This window comes from Calidris pugnax, unplaced genomic scaffold (assembly GCF_001431845.1).
Source record: "Calidris pugnax isolate Ruff unplaced genomic scaffold, ASM143184v1 scaffold1156, whole genome shotgun sequence".
NCBI classification, from domain to species: Eukaryota; Metazoa; Chordata; class Aves; order Charadriiformes; family Scolopacidae; genus Calidris; species Calidris pugnax.
In genome coordinates, this window is record NW_015094503.1 from 493,610 (window position 1) to 509,873 (window position 16,264).

A 16,264-nucleotide genomic window follows, 5' to 3' on the forward strand; every position below is an offset into this window, starting at 1 on the left:
TCCCCGCCGCGCCACGGGGGCTGGGGAGCAGGTCCTGGCGGCGAGTGTTCCCAAAAATCAGGGCTTTGCGGCGGCTGTGGACCCCGCTTTTGCGGGGCTCCCGGTGCGGGAAGCCGGCTGCTGCCCCGTGGGCCACGCTCCGGGTGTGTGCTGGGCACCGGGGCCACTGGGCCCTGTCACCACTCAGGATGGGGACAGGCTGTGGGAGCTGGGAGCACGGTCCCGTCCTCAGTGGGAGCTCTGCGGGGTGCAGCCCTGCGCAGCCTGGGGTGCTGGAAGGTGGGGTGCTGGAAGAGAGGCTTTACCTGCCCCTTTCCCAGCGGCTGTGGCAACGTCACCCTGCATTTAATGATGCTAATGGCTTGGCCGGGTCTCAGGTGGGAGTTGGGTACCTGTCCTGGGTGGGGGGACTTGCTGGGCAGCCAGACCCCCACCGATGGCCCTTTGGAGGAGATCCCCGTCCAGGTCAGGGAGACTGCCTGGAGGAGCCTCAGACCAGGAAGAAGGTGGGTGCCATCAGAGCCGGGTGAGGAGCAGTGGGTGGCCAACTGCTCCTCCTCGGTGGGTGGAGGATGTAGCATAGTCCCTGTGGGTGCTGTGCCAGGTAGAGGAGAAACTCTAGCAAAGGGTGGGGACAGCCACCTCCAGGGGTGTTCCGAGAAGTCTGCGTACTCATCTGAGTGCGGAACTGTTCTTCACGTGATGACCAGCCCTCTGATGGTTGCATGGTGGCTCCGGTTGAGAGGAGAGAGAGGACCAGCATGTGTTTTGCCGCCTTTGTTCCACCCCAAGCCATTCACTTAACTTCTCTTGTAGCCAAGTGGCAAAAAGCGTTATCCAGGAGGCTTCTAGCACAGCAAGAGCCACTCTCCCACCCCAGTACCTGAGGACTGTGGTGCTTCCTCTGCTGTCCTGTGTGAGTGGGCTGGTCCCCTGAGACTGGGTGTTGGGACAAAGCCACAGTTCTGATGGGGTGTTATGTCCCGGGGTGGCCTGTTCCCACAGCACTATAAGAGGGTGGCTTTGCCTTGACAGCTCTGAGGGTGAAACCCATGGATGCCAGAAGAGGGGACGTGCCGGAGGGGAAGCAGAGTGTCAATAGGAAGCCTGGTTAAAACCACAGGCTCTCTTTTTGCCTGCCAATGGCCTCCTGTGGTGTGAGAAGGCTGTTTTGTGACTCCTTGTGAGCCAGCAGTCTCGGGGGCAGCACAGGCGCTGTGATGCTTTTCCGGCCTGGGCTGGAGAAAGAGGGAAGATGCAGCTTCCTAGAGTGTTTAAAATCTGCAATCTCAGCCTCTCCGACTGGTGTGTAAACACCCTTATCTGAGCTGTGTTAATAAATTGCCCAGTTGTTTGGCGAGCTGTGCAGAGCATGTGACTGTTGACAGTGGGTCACAGCTGAGGGATCCTGCCAGCTGGAGAGAGAAAACGCAGCTTTGCTGCTTGTGAGTGTGGAAAACAAGCACCTCTGGCACTGATTTTTTTTTTCCCTCAATTAAGGTGCTCTGAAGCAGTGATCCTTCTTCCACCAGTTACTGAGTAGTAAGGCAAACTGGTTTGTGTTTTGGTGGTTGTTTTTTTTTTGAACTGTAGTCAAACAGGCTGATGCTTAGACTCTTTAGGCAGGGGTGAGGTTTAGCTGGCTGATCCTCAAGGGATGGCAAACCACCCTTCCTGAGGGCCTGGGGGAGCATGGCAGTGAAATGGCAGGGGAGTATTGTGTAGGAAGACTGTCCTGCAGACCCAGCGCTGGGAGGAGCTGCGCACACCCAGGAAGGCAGCTGGACTGGGACACCTTGTCCTGTGCTCGGATCTGATCCAGCTGACCTGCACCCCCTGGGGATGCCATTGGCCATGGTGGCACTGGTGCTGAGGGAGGGTGTGGGCTCCCACAGGGACCATAGCTGCATGTCCCCTGTGCTTTTCCTGGTAGTAATTTCCTTGTCTGGGGCTTGTTTGCTTGAGCTGCTCCATCATTCGGCGATTTGGGACTGCGCTGCCTGCCCAGTGCTTGTCCTTGTCCTCACAGGGTCCATCCAGACTGACCCCAGCTGTGTCCCCTAGCTGTCCCACTGGCCACAGCAGCTGCTCAGGCTTTTAGGGAAATAAGAGCTAAGGAGAGGAACTCACTGTTGAGGGCTTTGGGTCCGTGTGGGTGAGGCAGTCGACTTCCATTTGCATTTGGGCCTCCCACCGTGACACCGAGTGTGTTTTGGAGCTGGCAGTTCCCCCAGCAGACCATCCCTTATGCTGGTCTGATGGGAGCAAACGCCTCCCGGAGCGGGCAAAGCCATGGGCAGGAGCAGGCTCTGAGGAGCTCGGAGTTTTAAACCACTGAGAATCTCTTCAAAGTACTGTGGTGTCTTTCCTTTTCCTTCCCGTAGATTGTCGCCAGTACACGAACAAGAGCTGTGAAGAGTGTCTGAAAAATGTCACCGTAAGTAGGAGCAGTAAAACCCCCAGCCTCTTGCAATGCCTGAAAAGGTGGTGTGGGCTTTGCAGGACTGTTACGGGGCAGCTTCCCTCCTGGAAGGGGGGCTGCTCCCCTGCCCCTCTCCTGAGCACGCTGGAAATGCCCCCGGCTCTGGGTGCTCTGGGAAGAGGTTGCTAGAAAGTGCGTGCTTGGGGTTTGTTGTATGCCTTTCGAGTGGAGAGATGGAACTAATGAGCTCCTCTCCACGGGTTGGAGGCTCTGCCGGGGGGACAGCGGTGAAGGAGCTGAGTGGGCTGGGCTGGCCGGTCAACTGCCCCTCCACCGGTCTGTGGGTGCGGGATGCATACCTGTGTCCTGCCAACCTCCCCCACCACCTTATCTCTGATATCAGCAAACTTCAGCCTGAGTCAGATCTCGTAACTGACTTAGCCAGAACCAGTTTGACCAAACCCAACGGAAGGCTGGCGTTGGGGTTGGAGCCACCAGGAGAGGAGGGCACAAAGCTGCTGTGGGTAGTCTGGCTGGGAAGGACCAGCAAGGTCCTTCCTCACCCAAACCTCTCCTGCTCATCAGCTCTGTGCTGAGTGGCTTAAGGCTTTCTTGTTATCCCAAAAATGCCGTGTGTAATAAATATGAAGGATTTGGCCATTACTACTGTCATGCAAGCTAGGAGAAGGGTTCTTGGCATCTTCAGGTGCCCTAGAAATCTGCACTCCCCTTGCCTGCCTCTCCTGGTGCCAGCAACCCTGACCATGCAGCCCATGCTGACCAAACACAGGGGTTGCTCCCGAGCATCCTATTGCTGCCTGGTGGTACCTGCTTCTCAGGAGCAGGCCGTGGTGGCCCTGTTGCCACGGCTAGCTGGCAGCACTGCTGCACACCAGTAATGCTGTGCTCTTGCTGTGTCCCAGTGCCTGTGGTGTGCCAGCAGCAGGAGGTGCGTGGAGTACCCCGTGCGAAGAGTCCTCCCCCGGGCTGACCTCTGTGAGCTCCGCTCTGCGCGCTGGGGAGTCTGCTGGGGTAAGTGGATTGTGCTCCAGGGACAACTGCCTCCAGTGCCTGCTGCCCAGGGCACTGACTGCCACTGGTGCTAATGGGAGGCTTTCCTTGTCTCCCTTTCTCACTGCTGGCGTAGAATTGACAGGCTGGAGTCTGTCAGGGTTCTGCAAACTTCCTGAAGCGTGGGCGAGAAAGCAGAGTGCGAGCAGCTTCCTGCCTTCTGGCAGGAAGACCTGTGGGGCTTTAGCTGCTCTAAACACGTGCCTCATGCTTTGGTGTGATGGAAGCTTCCACATGGAGCCAGTGCACAGGGAGGGCAGTCAGAGGTGCTCTGCGGGCAGCTGCCTGCACAGCCCTCCCCGCTGCTCGAAGCACAGACACTGGTGACTCCTCAGCAGCTCTCTCCTCTGCGCCCTGTGCATCGTTCCTTGCATGGGCTCCAGCTCTTCACCTTTAGCAGTGTGGCTGCTGTCCCAGGCAAGCTCTTAAAATTCACCAGGGGCTCTTGGGACTAGAAGGGAGATGACTTCTCTGGAGGCCTGCATGGACTTCTACTGCTGAGCCTGCAGCGCTCAGCTCTTGCCCACCTGAGAAAATGCCCTCTTCCAAAGCTAGCCCTGCATAAGCTGTGCTGCAGCTGGCTGCCAGCAGCCAGGTCGGCTCTGGAAACTTTCTCTGGCTGCCTGTCCTCCTTGGTGCTCTTAGCATCCCCCTCCCTGGTGGGTTTGAGGAGAGATCAGAGTCTTGTTTAGACCAAGCAGGCTCACGCTGAGACAGGACCCAGCTTTTGGAGGCTGGGGTAGCTGGAAGCAAGCTGGGGCTTGATTTCGTTCACCTGTCCCCTTGATGGAGTTGAATTGTGGTCGCCTGAGATCTATTGTGCTTGGGGCTGGTCTCTCTTCTCTGCCCACAAGAGCGTTAAAACCACTCCCATACCTTGTGGAGGAAGAATCTCCCCTTTGTGAGCACTACAGTGTGCTTTTCTGAAACTTGTATAAGACCTTGAAATACTAGTTTTTATGTGCGTAGCTTCACAAAAGGTTTCATTATAGAAGAATGCATTCCTTAGCTTGTAAAACTTGCTTTAGAGATTAGTCCTGTGGGAGATTAGCTCTTAAATGAGTCTGCATTTTTAGAGTGTGTGTGACATAAGCCTTCGTCATCAGGCAGAGGAGTGCCTGGTGCTCTGCCATGGACCTCTCTGTGTGGGAAGGGGAGATCTGAACGCCAAGCTCACCCTGAAAGCCAAGGTGTCAGAAGCACCAATACACGTGCTGGTAGAGAAACTCCCTTTTGAGCTGAAGAGCCTGGTTGGGTTTGTCTCACCCCCACTGGGCTGACCTCTGATCCTTGGCTTTTGAGCTGTCCCCTACACGACTCCATGGGTCTGTTCCAGTGCAGCCAGGGAAAGTTTCATCTTGCTGCGAGGCAAGACAGTGCTGTGGACAGTCAGGTCTTCAGTACCATCTTTCTCAGAGCCTTACAGGGAGCATGGACCTGCAGATCTCCCTGCTGGTGGGTGACTGCTGGACAGGCTGTGTGAGCCTCTCTGGCAGTTTGTGGGGACAAACATGAGTGGCTTGCTGGCTTCTGGTCTCACTGGTGACCTGCTAGGCCATGGCAGCTGTCTGTGGTTGTCATCTGGAACCACATTCCCTGTGTGGTGCTTGCCATGGTAGCCTGGGTAGGGACACAGTATGATCTCAGACTCAGAGGGGCACTGTTGTTGGCAGCGATGGAGCTCTCAATGAAGCAGGAGCTGGAGGCTTGGAAAGCAGCTTCAGTGGTGGAGGCAGCTCGGCCTGGAGCACTCCCGTAAGCCTGGCACTGCCGAGTCCCTGCAGCGGGGAAGGAGCGTCCTGAAACACCCTGCAACACACCACGTGCGGTGTTCGGGCTTTCTGCGGGGCTCAGGGTCGAGCCCCATGGAGAAGAGGGATCAGAAGTGCTCCGAGCAGGCTCAGAGCTGCTCCTGTGAACTGGCTCCTAAATAAATATTTCCACAGGCCCAAAGTCTCTCAACAGTCTGTTTCTTGGAAGAAACCCCTCTGTTTCAAAGGATTTCAGGTGCTGCCTAGATATGTTTTGGCTGATGTCTCTGCTGCTGTCACCACAGGAGCTGAGCAGGATGACTGCATCCCTGGGGGGCTGGAGGCTGCTGCGTCACCACCACGTCTAGCAGCATTTGTGCTGCGCCTGGATGAGCAGACCCCCCCCCCCAAGCCCTGGTGGGGTGCACGAAGCAGCCATCCACCTTCAGCAGCACTGCTGGCCCTGAGCTGATCAATCCCAATGGATTTTGTCTCACTTCGTCTCTCACCCAAGGACTCCAAACACCCATAAGTGCCTCCAATCTACTGTCACCTCATCTCCAATGACTTTGAGGCTGGCTCCTGTGGGCAGTCACTCCAGTGGCAGCTGCGGCCTCTCTGTTGGAGGTTGCTCCTCAGCACTGAAGCCTCCAGGTTTTTCCTTCCCTGATGGGTTACTCTTCACCTGGGTTAGTGATTAAGACAGCTTTGCTCCTGTTTCTGCCAGAGTTTGACCCGAGTGCATTTGTTCTTGTCTGTCTTCATAGCCAGAAGCTGAGTGCTGTAGTTGGCACTACGTGTTCTCTGTTGGTGTGTACGGGCTGTGCCGGCGTGTGGTATTCCTGTAGGTAACGATGTCCATCTTGCTTTCCCAGGCTCTGACACACGTCTCCAGCCCGGTGACTGACGCTGCTGGTGACCGTGGCTGTGTGCTTGTGAATATTGTAACGCCAGGCCATGTGTTTGTGTGCTAAATGTGTTCTGTCAAATCCTTCAGTGAACTTTGAAGCCCTGATCATTGCGATGTCTGTGGTGGGAGGAACGATCCTTATCATGTTGGGGGTCTGCTGCTGCTGCTGCTGTTGTAAGAAAAAGAGCAAAAAGCAAGTATCGGAGGGGTTCCCCGTTTTCTTGGAGTAGCTCAGATGCAGCCAGGTGCTGTTGCAGAACTGAGCGCCAGGCACTGCTAACGGGCTGTTCTGTCTGCCAGGCCAGACAAGGATGAGGAGAGAGCGGCCAGGGAGCGGGAGAAGCGGCGGGTGCGGCAGGAGGAGAGGTGAGGTTGCCCCACAGGCCTTGCTCCCCCGTGAATGAGCCACACTGCCTCGGGCTGCAGGGCTGTCCTCTGTCCGTACCATCAAATGTGATGCCCAGAGGCACGTGGGGCTCCACACATGCAGTCAGTGGCTGCTCCAACCCTAGCTCAAATGTAAACCTCATGAGCAACATCTCTCTGGGGTGACTCATGGATGTAGCATCACAACAACGCTGTGTATCCGACTCCCTGAGGGCTGCTGATGTGCCTGGGCTTTAGTGGTCCCCAGTGCCTCTGGGAGGTGGGTGGTGGGGAGCAGAGCTGGCAGCCTGGAGCTCCCTGGGTTGGGAAGAAACAAGGAGCTTGTAGTTCTTCTTGCTTGGTTTTGTATCACTAGTCACTGATTCATGGGTTTTCTGTTTGCTTCTTGCAGGAGAGCAGAGATGAAATCACGGCACGATGAAATCCGAAGAAAATACGGTACGGTGCTGACGTGAGCGATTCAGACTAAGCTTCAGATCAAGCAGCCCCAGTGACTGTGTTCCTTGCTATGGTTACAGCTGCAGAAGAGACCTGGCCAGCAGGGAGAACCCGGTCTCTGCTTCCCACATCTCAGTGAATTGCTCTCTTGCCCTCTGGGAGCGAGTGTCGAGATGCTTGGGTCATGGTGTGTGACCCCACACAAGTGCTGGCCCTCTTGGGTGGGGAAGAGGGAGCATTTAACACTCCCTGGGACCTGCATCTTCTGAACTCACCACATGGGAGAAGTGGACAGGGCTTGACTGGGGGAGCGAAGCAGAAGCTGGTAGGCACAGCACCAGCCAGGATGCTGCTGCCATTCAGCCATGGCCCTGCGGCAGCCCTGTGGCCAGCGAGTGGCTGGGGAGCCCGGGTGCCCACAGCTCAGGAGCAGAGACCAGACACCAGCCTGACAGCAGGGCTGGCCCTCTGTGCCAGCAGCGGTTCTCTGGGAGGATTGCTCCCTTCTGGGGCTGGACTGTCCTTCAGGGGAGTCCCACAGCCCCAGGGTGGGTGAAGACCTGCCCAAGGGGGCAGCAGCCTTGGAAGGAAGCGGGGAGCAGCCAGTTGCTGGGAGCTGGTGGAGGGGTATCTCTTGCCTGCCCATTGGAGCTGGGGGGGGGGTTCTCCCAGGGTGGCTGGGGGAGCAGTTGGGCTCATGGACACTGAGCATGGTGGTCTCTGGCTTTGGAGGAGGGCTGTAGGGAAAGCTGGAGACTCTTCTTCTGCCTGCAGCTGCTGCCCACTGCAGGTCCAGGTTGGGCAGGAGAGCCAGAGGTGTCTGGCTGGGCTGGCTTCTCTGGGGGAGGAAGAGCAGGGCCTGAAGGAGCCCTTGGTGGGGGAAGCACCTGCTCGCGGAAGAGCTGTGCTCTAGGACTGTCTTGCTTTGCTGGGGCTCTGTTCTGCTGCAGCCTGACCACAGAGGTCAGCGGCCAACAGAGTGGCACGGGGTCTCATCACAGGCCCAGAAGTCAGCCCCACGCCCTGCCTTGCTGTTTCCCAACCTGGGGATGTGGGAGCAGGGGACCAAGTCTAAGAACAGTTTTAACTGCTGGCTGGGGTTAAACCATGACAAATTTGGGTCTGGGCTCTCTGCTTCCAAGCCCAGTCCAACAGAAGGAGCGTGCAGAAGGGATGCTCTGGGAGAGCAGTTGTACCTGGACTGCCTGGGAGAGGAGCTTGCCATCAGGTCAAGCTTCTTAATGGATCTTTCCTCTTGTGCAGAGGAAGAGAGTGAAATAGTGCTGACTGCAGGCACAGCTTGAGTGAGAGCAGGTCTTTCAGAAGGACTGCAGGACAGGAGGCTGGGTGAAGCACAAAAAGAAGACGTGTTACCAAGAACTAGGTTTCTGGCAGGCTGTGCCTGGCATGGCAGCTGCTGTCTGAATGAACCTCTCTTCTCTTCTAGGCCTGTTCAAGGAGGAGAATCCTTATGCAAAATTTGAGAATTAGCATCTCCAGAGCTGCCAACCCCAGCGAACAGTGCCTTCCTGCAGAGCCGCAGGGCTCCGTGCTTCCCCCTGCCACGAGGAGACCACTGTGGTGCCACTTCCCACTTCAGCTGCCACAGAAGATGCGCCAAACTCTTGGTGACACCATTGTCCCCACTCTAGATGCTCGGTTTGCTCCAGAGCTTTCTTTGCTCTTGTTCTGCTGGTGCAAAAAAACATGGTGGCAATACCAGAGGATGACATGTTTCTTCTCCCTTGCCCCTGCGGTGGTAACGGAGTCCAAAGCAATGCAAATAACAGCCCTTGTCCCTGGCCAAGGGCAAAAGCAACCTTATATATTTTTCTTGCTCCTGCCTCACCAAATGCCCTTCACGCACACACAGTCAGATTCTTCTGTCCCCTCCCTTCTTTTTTATTTTTCTTTTCGTATAGGCTAAAGTTTCCTGACTTGCCAGTCAGCAGGAGGCCTCGGCTGTTACTCCAGGTGCCTGTACTTCTCCCAGCACATTAGCACTCCTTTCAAAAAGCACACATTTCTGGTTGTCTTGGGCCTCCGGGAGGAAGGTCCCACGTGCACATTCTCACTTGCAACTAATCTGGGGAAATGCCCCAACTCTCCTACCTCTCTGTGCCTTTCTAGAAAGGTGGTCTCCTGGGCTTGATGGCCACGGCTGATCGCAATACTGTAGAATTGAGATGCATTTACAGTATGTTGACTACATATTAAACTGATTTGATTACTATCCTAGTCTAAAAGTGTTTAATTCTGTTTCCAGACCAGGCATGAGTTGGCAGTGATGGCTGATGGAGTTGACACTGTTAGGTGGTCCTGGCTTGTCACGCTCTGGTGGGGTGGCTGAGGGAGGTGGAAACAAGGCTGCCTTGAACTCTTGCTGGGCTTGAAAGAAGGAGTCTGTTCATGGTGATGGGTAAATGGCTTCAAACTAAAAAAGGGAAAATTTAAAATAGATATGTGGAAGAAATTTTTTTATGCTGAGGGTGGTGAGACATGGGCCCAGGTTGCCCAGAGATGGTGGATGCCATGTCCCTGGAAATGTTCCAGGTCAGGATGGAGGGGGCTGTGAGCAACCTGATCTCCTTGAAGATGTCTCTGCTCATTGCAGGGGGGCTGGGCTAGATGATCTTTAAAGGTCCCTTCACACCCAAGCCATTCTATGTTCAGTTGTTAGGAAAAGCTGCATGTTGGGAGTAACGCTGCTCTTGCAGAAAGGACCTGGGTCTTCCTGCAAGAGCTTGGTGTGTGGCCCCTAGCACCCCTGAGAGCTCATGTCTAAGTGGCCTGGGGGCTCCTGGCATCATTAGGCACAGCCTGTGCTGTGCTACCTGCATAAGGGACCCAGGGGTGGGGAAAGGAAGAGGGGACCTGACTGCTCCTGTACTTGACCAAAGTTGGCTTTGTAGTATGAAGAAGCCTTGCATGTGAGCAATACATCTACCGTGATAGTTTTGTCTAAGAAAAGCTGACTGTTGCTTTCTGCCAGGTGGGGTGACTCACTCCAGGCTGCAGGTGGGACCGTTTCTGTGGGCTTGCATGAAAGTGCTCCATTTGCATTGCCAGGCTTGTGGCCCTCGGGCACAAACTGCTGGAGCTGAACCAGCTGTGAAGCCTTATTACTGCTGGCTGAGCTGGGTGCCGGGCTGCCAGAACCTGGCTGGCTTTTGCCAGGGTGGCCAGAGATCCAAGACTTGCAGGTGAATTTTAATCTAGGCTGTCTCTGGCTGCTGCCAGGAGATGCTCGGCTTTAGGTGGTAGGAGCAAAGTGAACTGCTCCGTCAGCGCTGAGCAAGCACCTGGTCTGCAGCCTGCGCTCCCCTCAGTGTGGACAAGGCTGCAGTGCCAAGCTCTCCTGGGTGCTCTGCCATCTCCTGTCCTCCTCCATTGGGCTGGCTGGGCAGGGGCTGCATCCCTGGTGCTGCTGGTCAAGAGCAGTGGGAGGTGGTGACAGCGTTTTATTCGGCTGTGTAGGGCTGGGAGATGATGTTTTAAAGAAATCCCCAATGCCCTGCATTTAGTCTGGAGCTCCTTGTGCAAACGGCCCTGTGTGTATGGAAAACAAAGCATGGAGCCCTGTAAGGTGAAGTGAAAGTGCTGATAAAGACCATGGTTGTGCTCTGTGCTCTACTGGGTACACTGGCCTGGAGGGGCTGTGGTCCCCTGCCGGCCAAAGACACGAGGGACCCCACGGGAGCTTTGTTTAAGAACAATATATGGGGGCAGCTGGTGCTAAACTGGAAAGCCTTGACCCCTGCTCTTACCCTTCCCAGGCTGCCACAGGCTCTGGGTCCCAACCTCCACTATGGACTGGGACCGGTATAATCCCTTTGGGCTACCTGAGCACTACCCTTGGTGCACGGGCCTTGTGCCCAGCACCAAGGGGTGGTGCCTCCAAAACCAGCAGGGATGGGGGACCTCTGCAAGCAGGGTCTCCTTGCTGGGACCCGACTTGATCCAGGCTTTGTCCTCATCTGCTGAACCAGGGCAGCAGAGGAACCTGCTCCACCTGGGGAACCAGGAGCCTGGATGGAGCATGACTGTGCCCCAGGGACAAGCAGAGGGCACAGCGTGCTGCCAGGGCAACACTGGTTCTTGCTGGGCAGAAGCGCTGTGACCTCCTGGGCTCCAGCATCCCCAGTCCCAGAGCTGCCTTCCAGAGCCCGTGATGGAGCTTCTGCTAGTTATTCTGATGACTCCTGTGAAGGTTGCTGCGGGCAGGTCCTGCGTGGTCAATGCACTGCAAAGCTGGCCATCCCTTTGGCTTGGCTGTCCTGCGGCAGGGAGGTGAAGCTGGGTCCCTCAGTGGCCGAGATGCCTGCACAGGTCCAGGAAGAAATACGTCCACAGCATAACCAAGATCTGAGCCTGGCATCTAAAAAGACCCTTCTGAAGGATTAATCAGCCCTTTCTGAGACTGCTCTGCTGGGAAAGCTGCCCTGCTAGGAGTTGGGGGAGCAGATGGTGATAGCACGGCTGAGGGGTACCCAGTGCCCGTGGGGTGCATAGCTGAGGATGATGGGGACTCAGAGGATGCATGAGGGCAAGAAAGGGGTAAAGGGGTGTAGTGGGGAGCCTGGCTTTGAGCCACAGGACAGTCACACCTATAGGGTGCTGCAGCTGTGGGACAGCCCTGCACAAAAAGGCCAGACAGAGCTGGTGCTGGGTGGATTCCCAGGGCAGGGAAAGGAAAGGTGGGACAAAGAGCTGATGCCCCGAGGGAGATGAAATCTCAGGGTAAAGACTGAGCTGTGAGCAGAGGCTCCCTGCCTGCAGGTGGAGAATGATCATGCTGGGGTGGCCCACTATCATCGTGGCTGTGGCAGCAGCAGCAGCAGGGCCCCAGAGGTCCCTGGCTCTGCTGAGCCTGTCCTGTGCCCCACTAGCGAGTCCAGAGCCTGTCTGGGCAGTGGGACAGCAACGGGCACAGCTCCTGCTACCCACCAGAGACCAGTGAAGACCTACCATGACTGGAGAGGGCTCAGGAGGAAGAGCTGGGCTCAGGGGACCATGCGCGCTGCCTCCCCTGGTTCTGCTTCTGAGCAGGGCAGCTGGGCCCCTGGGGTCCCTCTGAAATATAAAAACACGGGGGATACTGAGAGGGGCTGGACCTGGGTCCTTCCTTGCTGGAACGCGGGGAGAGGGAGGGATGTGGCGGTGGGAACCCGGGGATAGGGTGGGGTATGGGTCAAGAACTGGTAGAGAGGGAGGAGTGTGGATGTTGGAACTGGAGGAGAGGGGCCATTACTGGTATCTTACACCTCCATCCCTGTGGGAAAGCACTCCAGGAAGTGGTGGATGCCATGTCCCTGGAAATGTTCCAGGTCAGGATGGAGGGGGCTGTGAGCAACCTGATCTCCTTGAAGATGTCTCTGCTCATTGCAGGGGGCCTGGGCTAGATGATCTTTAAAGGTCCCTTCACACCCAAGCCATTCTATGTTCAGTTGTTAGGAAAAGCTGCATGTTGGGAGTAACGCTGCTCTTGCAGAAAGGACCTGGGTCTTCCTGCAAGAGCTTGGTGTGTGGCCCCTAGCACCCCTGAGAGCTCATGTCTAAGTGGCCTGGGGGCTCCTGGCATCATTAGGCACAGCCTGTGCTGTGCTACCTGCATAAGGGACCCAGGGGTGGGGAAAGGAAGAGGGGACCTGACTGCTCCTGTACTTGACCAAAGTTGGCTTTGTAGTATGAAGAAGCCTTGCATGTGAGCAATACATCTACCGTGATAGTTTTGTCTAAGAAAAGCTGACTGTTGCTTTCTGCCAGGTGGGGTGACTCACTCCAGGCTGCAGGTGGGACCGTTTCTGTGGGCTTGCATGAAAGTGCTCCATTTGCATTGCCAGGCTTGTGGCCCTCGGGCACAAACTGCTGGAGCTGAACCAGCTGTGAAGCCTTATTACTGCTGGCTGAGCTGGGTGCCGGGCTGCCAGAACCTGGCTGGCTTTTGCCAGGGTGGCCAGAGATCCAAGACTTGCAGGTGAATTTTAATCTAGGCTGTCTCTGGCTGCTGCCAGGAGATGCTCGGCTTTAGGTGGTAGGAGCAAAGTGAACTGCTCCGTCAGCGCTGAGCAAGCACCTGGTCTGCAGCCTGCGCTCCCCTCAGTGTGGACAAGGCTGCAGTGCCAAGCTCTCCTGGGTGCTCTGCCATCTCCTGTCCTCCTCCATTGGGCTGGCTGGGCAGGGGCTGCATCCCTGGTGCTGCTGGTCAAGAGCAGTGGGAGGTGGTGACAGCGTTTTATTCGGCTGTGTAGGGCTGGGAGATGATGTTTTAAAGAAATCCCCAATGCCCTGCATTTAGTCTGGAGCTCCTTGTGCAAACGGCCCTGTGTGTATGGAAAACAAAGCATGGAGCCCTGTAAGGTGAAGTGAAAGTGCTGATAAAGACCATGGTTGTGCTCTGTGCTCTACTGGGTACACTGGCCTGGAGGGGCTGTGGTCCCCTGCCGGCCAAAGACACGAGGGACCCCACGGGAGCTTTGTTTAAGAACAATATATGGGGGCAGCTGGTGCTAAACTGGAAAGCCTTGACCCCTGCTCTTACCCTTCCCAGGCTGCCACAGGCTCTGGGTCCCAACCTCCACTATGGACTGGGACCGGTATAATCCCTTTGGGCTACCTGAGCACTACCCTTGGTGCACGGGCCTTGTGCCCAGCACCAAGGGGTGGTGCCTCCAAAACCAGCAGGGATGGGGGACCTCTGCAAGCAGGGTCTCCTTGCTGGGACCCGACTTGATCCAGGCTTTGTCCTCATCTGCTGAACCAGGGCAGCAGAGGAACCTGCTCCACCTGGGGAACCAGGAGCCTGGATGGAGCATGACTGTGCCCCAGGGACAAGCAGAGGGCACAGCGTGCTGCCAGGGCAACACTGGTTCTTGCTGGGCAGAAGCGCTGTGACCTCCTGGGCTCCAGCATCCCCAGTCCCAGAGCTGCCTTCCAGAGCCCGTGATGGAGCTTCTGCTAGTTATTCTGATGACTCCTGTGAAGGTTGCTGCGGGCAGGTCCTGCGTGGTCAATGCACTGCAAAGCTGGCCATCCCTTTGGCTTGGCTGTCCTGCGGCAGGGAGGTGAAGCTGGGTCCCTCAGTGGCCGAGATGCCTGCACAGGTCCAGGAAGAAATACGTCCACAGCATAACCAAGATCTGAGCCTGGCATCTAAAAAGACCCTTCTGAAGGATTAATCAGCCCTTTCTGAGACTGCTCTGCTGGGAAAGCTGCCCTGCTAGGAGTTGGGGGAGCAGATGGTGATAGCACGGCTGAGGGGTACCCAGTGCCCGTGGGGTGCATAGCTGAGGATGATGGGGACTCAGAGGATGCATGAGGGCAAGAAAGGGGTAAAGGGGTGTAGTGGGGAGCCTGGCTTTGAGCCACAGGACAGTCACACCTATAGGGTGCTGCAGCTGTGGGACAGCCCTGCACAAAAAGGCCAGACAGAGCTGGTGCTGGGTGGATTCCCAGGGCAGGGAAAGGAAAGGTGGGACAAAGAGCTGATGCCCCGAGGGAGATGAAATCTCAGGGTAAAGACTGAGCTGTGAGCAGAGGCTCCCTGCCTGCAGGTGGAGAATGATCATGCTGGGGTGGCCCACTATCATCGTGGCTGTGGCAGCAGCAGCAGCAGGGCCCCAGAGGTCCCTGGCTCTGCTGAGCCTGTCCTGTGCCCCACTAGCGAGTCCAGAGCCTGTCTGGGCAGTGGGACAGCAACGGGCACAGCTCCTGCTACCCACCAGAGACCAGTGAAGACCTACCATGACTGGAGAGGGCTCAGGAGGAAGAGCTGGGCTCAGGGGACCATGCGCGCTGCCTCCCCTGGTTCTGCTTCTGAGCAGGGCAGCTGGGCCCCTGGGGTCCCTCTGAAATATAAAAACACGGGGGATACTGAGAGGGGCTGGACCTGGGTCCTTCCTTGCTGGAACGCGGGGAGAGGGAGGGATGTGGCGGTGGGAACCCGGGGATAGGGTGGGGTATGGGTCAAGAACTGGTAGAGAGGGAGGAGTGTGGATGTTGGAACTGGAGGAGAGGGGCCATTACTGGTATCTTACACCTCCATCCCTGTGGGAAAGCACTCCAGGAAGGGGAAGGGAGAGTCCCCTGGGACCCTTCCACGCAGATACTCTAGAGGGACAGTGTGTGCTCTTATGAGGGCCAGGGCAAGGAAAGAGGCTGAGATGGAGGTTTGGGGGAGATACTCCTCTCCCTGTCCCACACACCTCTGTGCACCAGAGCGCTGTGATCCCGTGGGGAGGCTCTCTGGGCTGGGGGAAGCAGCCCTGCCACAGCCACCTACCAAAGCACGAGCTGCCTGCAGGAGAAACGGCCCCAGCCAGGGTGTGCCTCACTACTTCATAGAACCACTGAATCATGGAATCATCGAGGTTGGAAGGGACCTTTAAGATCAAGTCCAAACATCAGCCTCACGCTGCCCAAACCACCACCAACCCATGTCCCTCAGCACCACGTCTGCCCAGCTATTAGATACCTCCAGGGATGGTGACTCCACCACTGCCCTGGGCAGCCTCTTCCAAGGCTTGATAACCCTTTTGGTGAAGAAATTTTTCCTAATCTCCAACCTGAACCTCCCCTGGCACAACTTGAGGCCGTTTCCTCTTGTCCCATCGCCTGTTCCTTGGGAGCAGAGACCGCCCCCCCCTGGCTACACCCTCCTTTCAGGGAGTTGGAGAGAGCGAGAAGGTCTCCCCTCAGCCTCCTTTTCTCCAGGCTGAACACCCCCAGCTCCCTCAGCCTCTCCTCAGGAGACTTGTGCTCCAGACCCCTCACCAGCTCCGTTGCCCTTCTCTGGACCTGCTCCAGCCCCTCAATGTCTTTTTTGTGGTGAGGGGCCCAAAACTGGACACAGCCCTCGAGGTGAGGCCTCACCAGTGCCCAGTCCAGAGGCACCATCACTGCCTTACTCCTGCTGGCCACGCTGGTCCTGACACAGGCCAGGATGCTGGTGGCCACCTTGGCCACCTGGGCACACTGCTGGCTCCTGTTCAGCCGGCTGTCCACCAACACCCCCAGGTCCTTTTCTGCCGGGCAGAACGAGCGGGCGAGACTATTCCGTGGGTCTGGTCTCCAGGGAGGCCCGCAGCCCTGCCACCCCCGCCCCGGCCATTACAGCGGCCGCTCCGTGCGCACAGCGCCCCCCTGCGGCTGGGCCCCACCTGGCCCCGCCCCCGCCCTTTGGCCCCTCCCCGTGACGCAGTTTCTCGAGCCGCCGGGGGGCAGGGCCGCGAAGGACCACGTGACCGGGTGGGGGCCGGCCAATGGGCGCGCGGGGCGGCTGGCGCG

The 16,264-nt window shown here is 57.0% G+C and overlaps 2 protein-coding genes across 2 annotated transcripts in view; both read left to right on the top strand.

The window, feature by feature from the left end:
- Positions 1-436: 436 nt before the first annotated feature.
- PTTG1IP (pituitary tumor-transforming 1 interacting protein) lies at positions 437-9,212 on the top strand. Its single transcript, XM_014962944.1, has 7 exons — positions 437-506; positions 2,385-2,437; positions 3,346-3,454; positions 6,242-6,347; positions 6,455-6,520; positions 6,933-6,979; positions 8,427-9,212. Exons 1-7 carry the CDS (start codon positions 437-439, stop codon positions 8,468-8,470), a joined length of 495 nt encoding a protein of 164 aa, XP_014818430.1. The 3' UTR covers positions 8,471-9,212.
- A 266-nt stretch (positions 9,213-9,478) lies between these two features.
- The window catches only part of LOC106900798 (small ubiquitin-related modifier 3), a 20,859-nt gene continuing 14,073 nt past the window's right edge, over positions 9,479-16,264 (top strand). The window contains exon 1 of the mRNA XM_014962945.1: positions 9,479-9,532. Coding sequence (XP_014818431.1) covers positions 9,479-9,532 — 54 coding nt within the window. The remainder of the gene's footprint in view (positions 9,533-16,264) is intronic.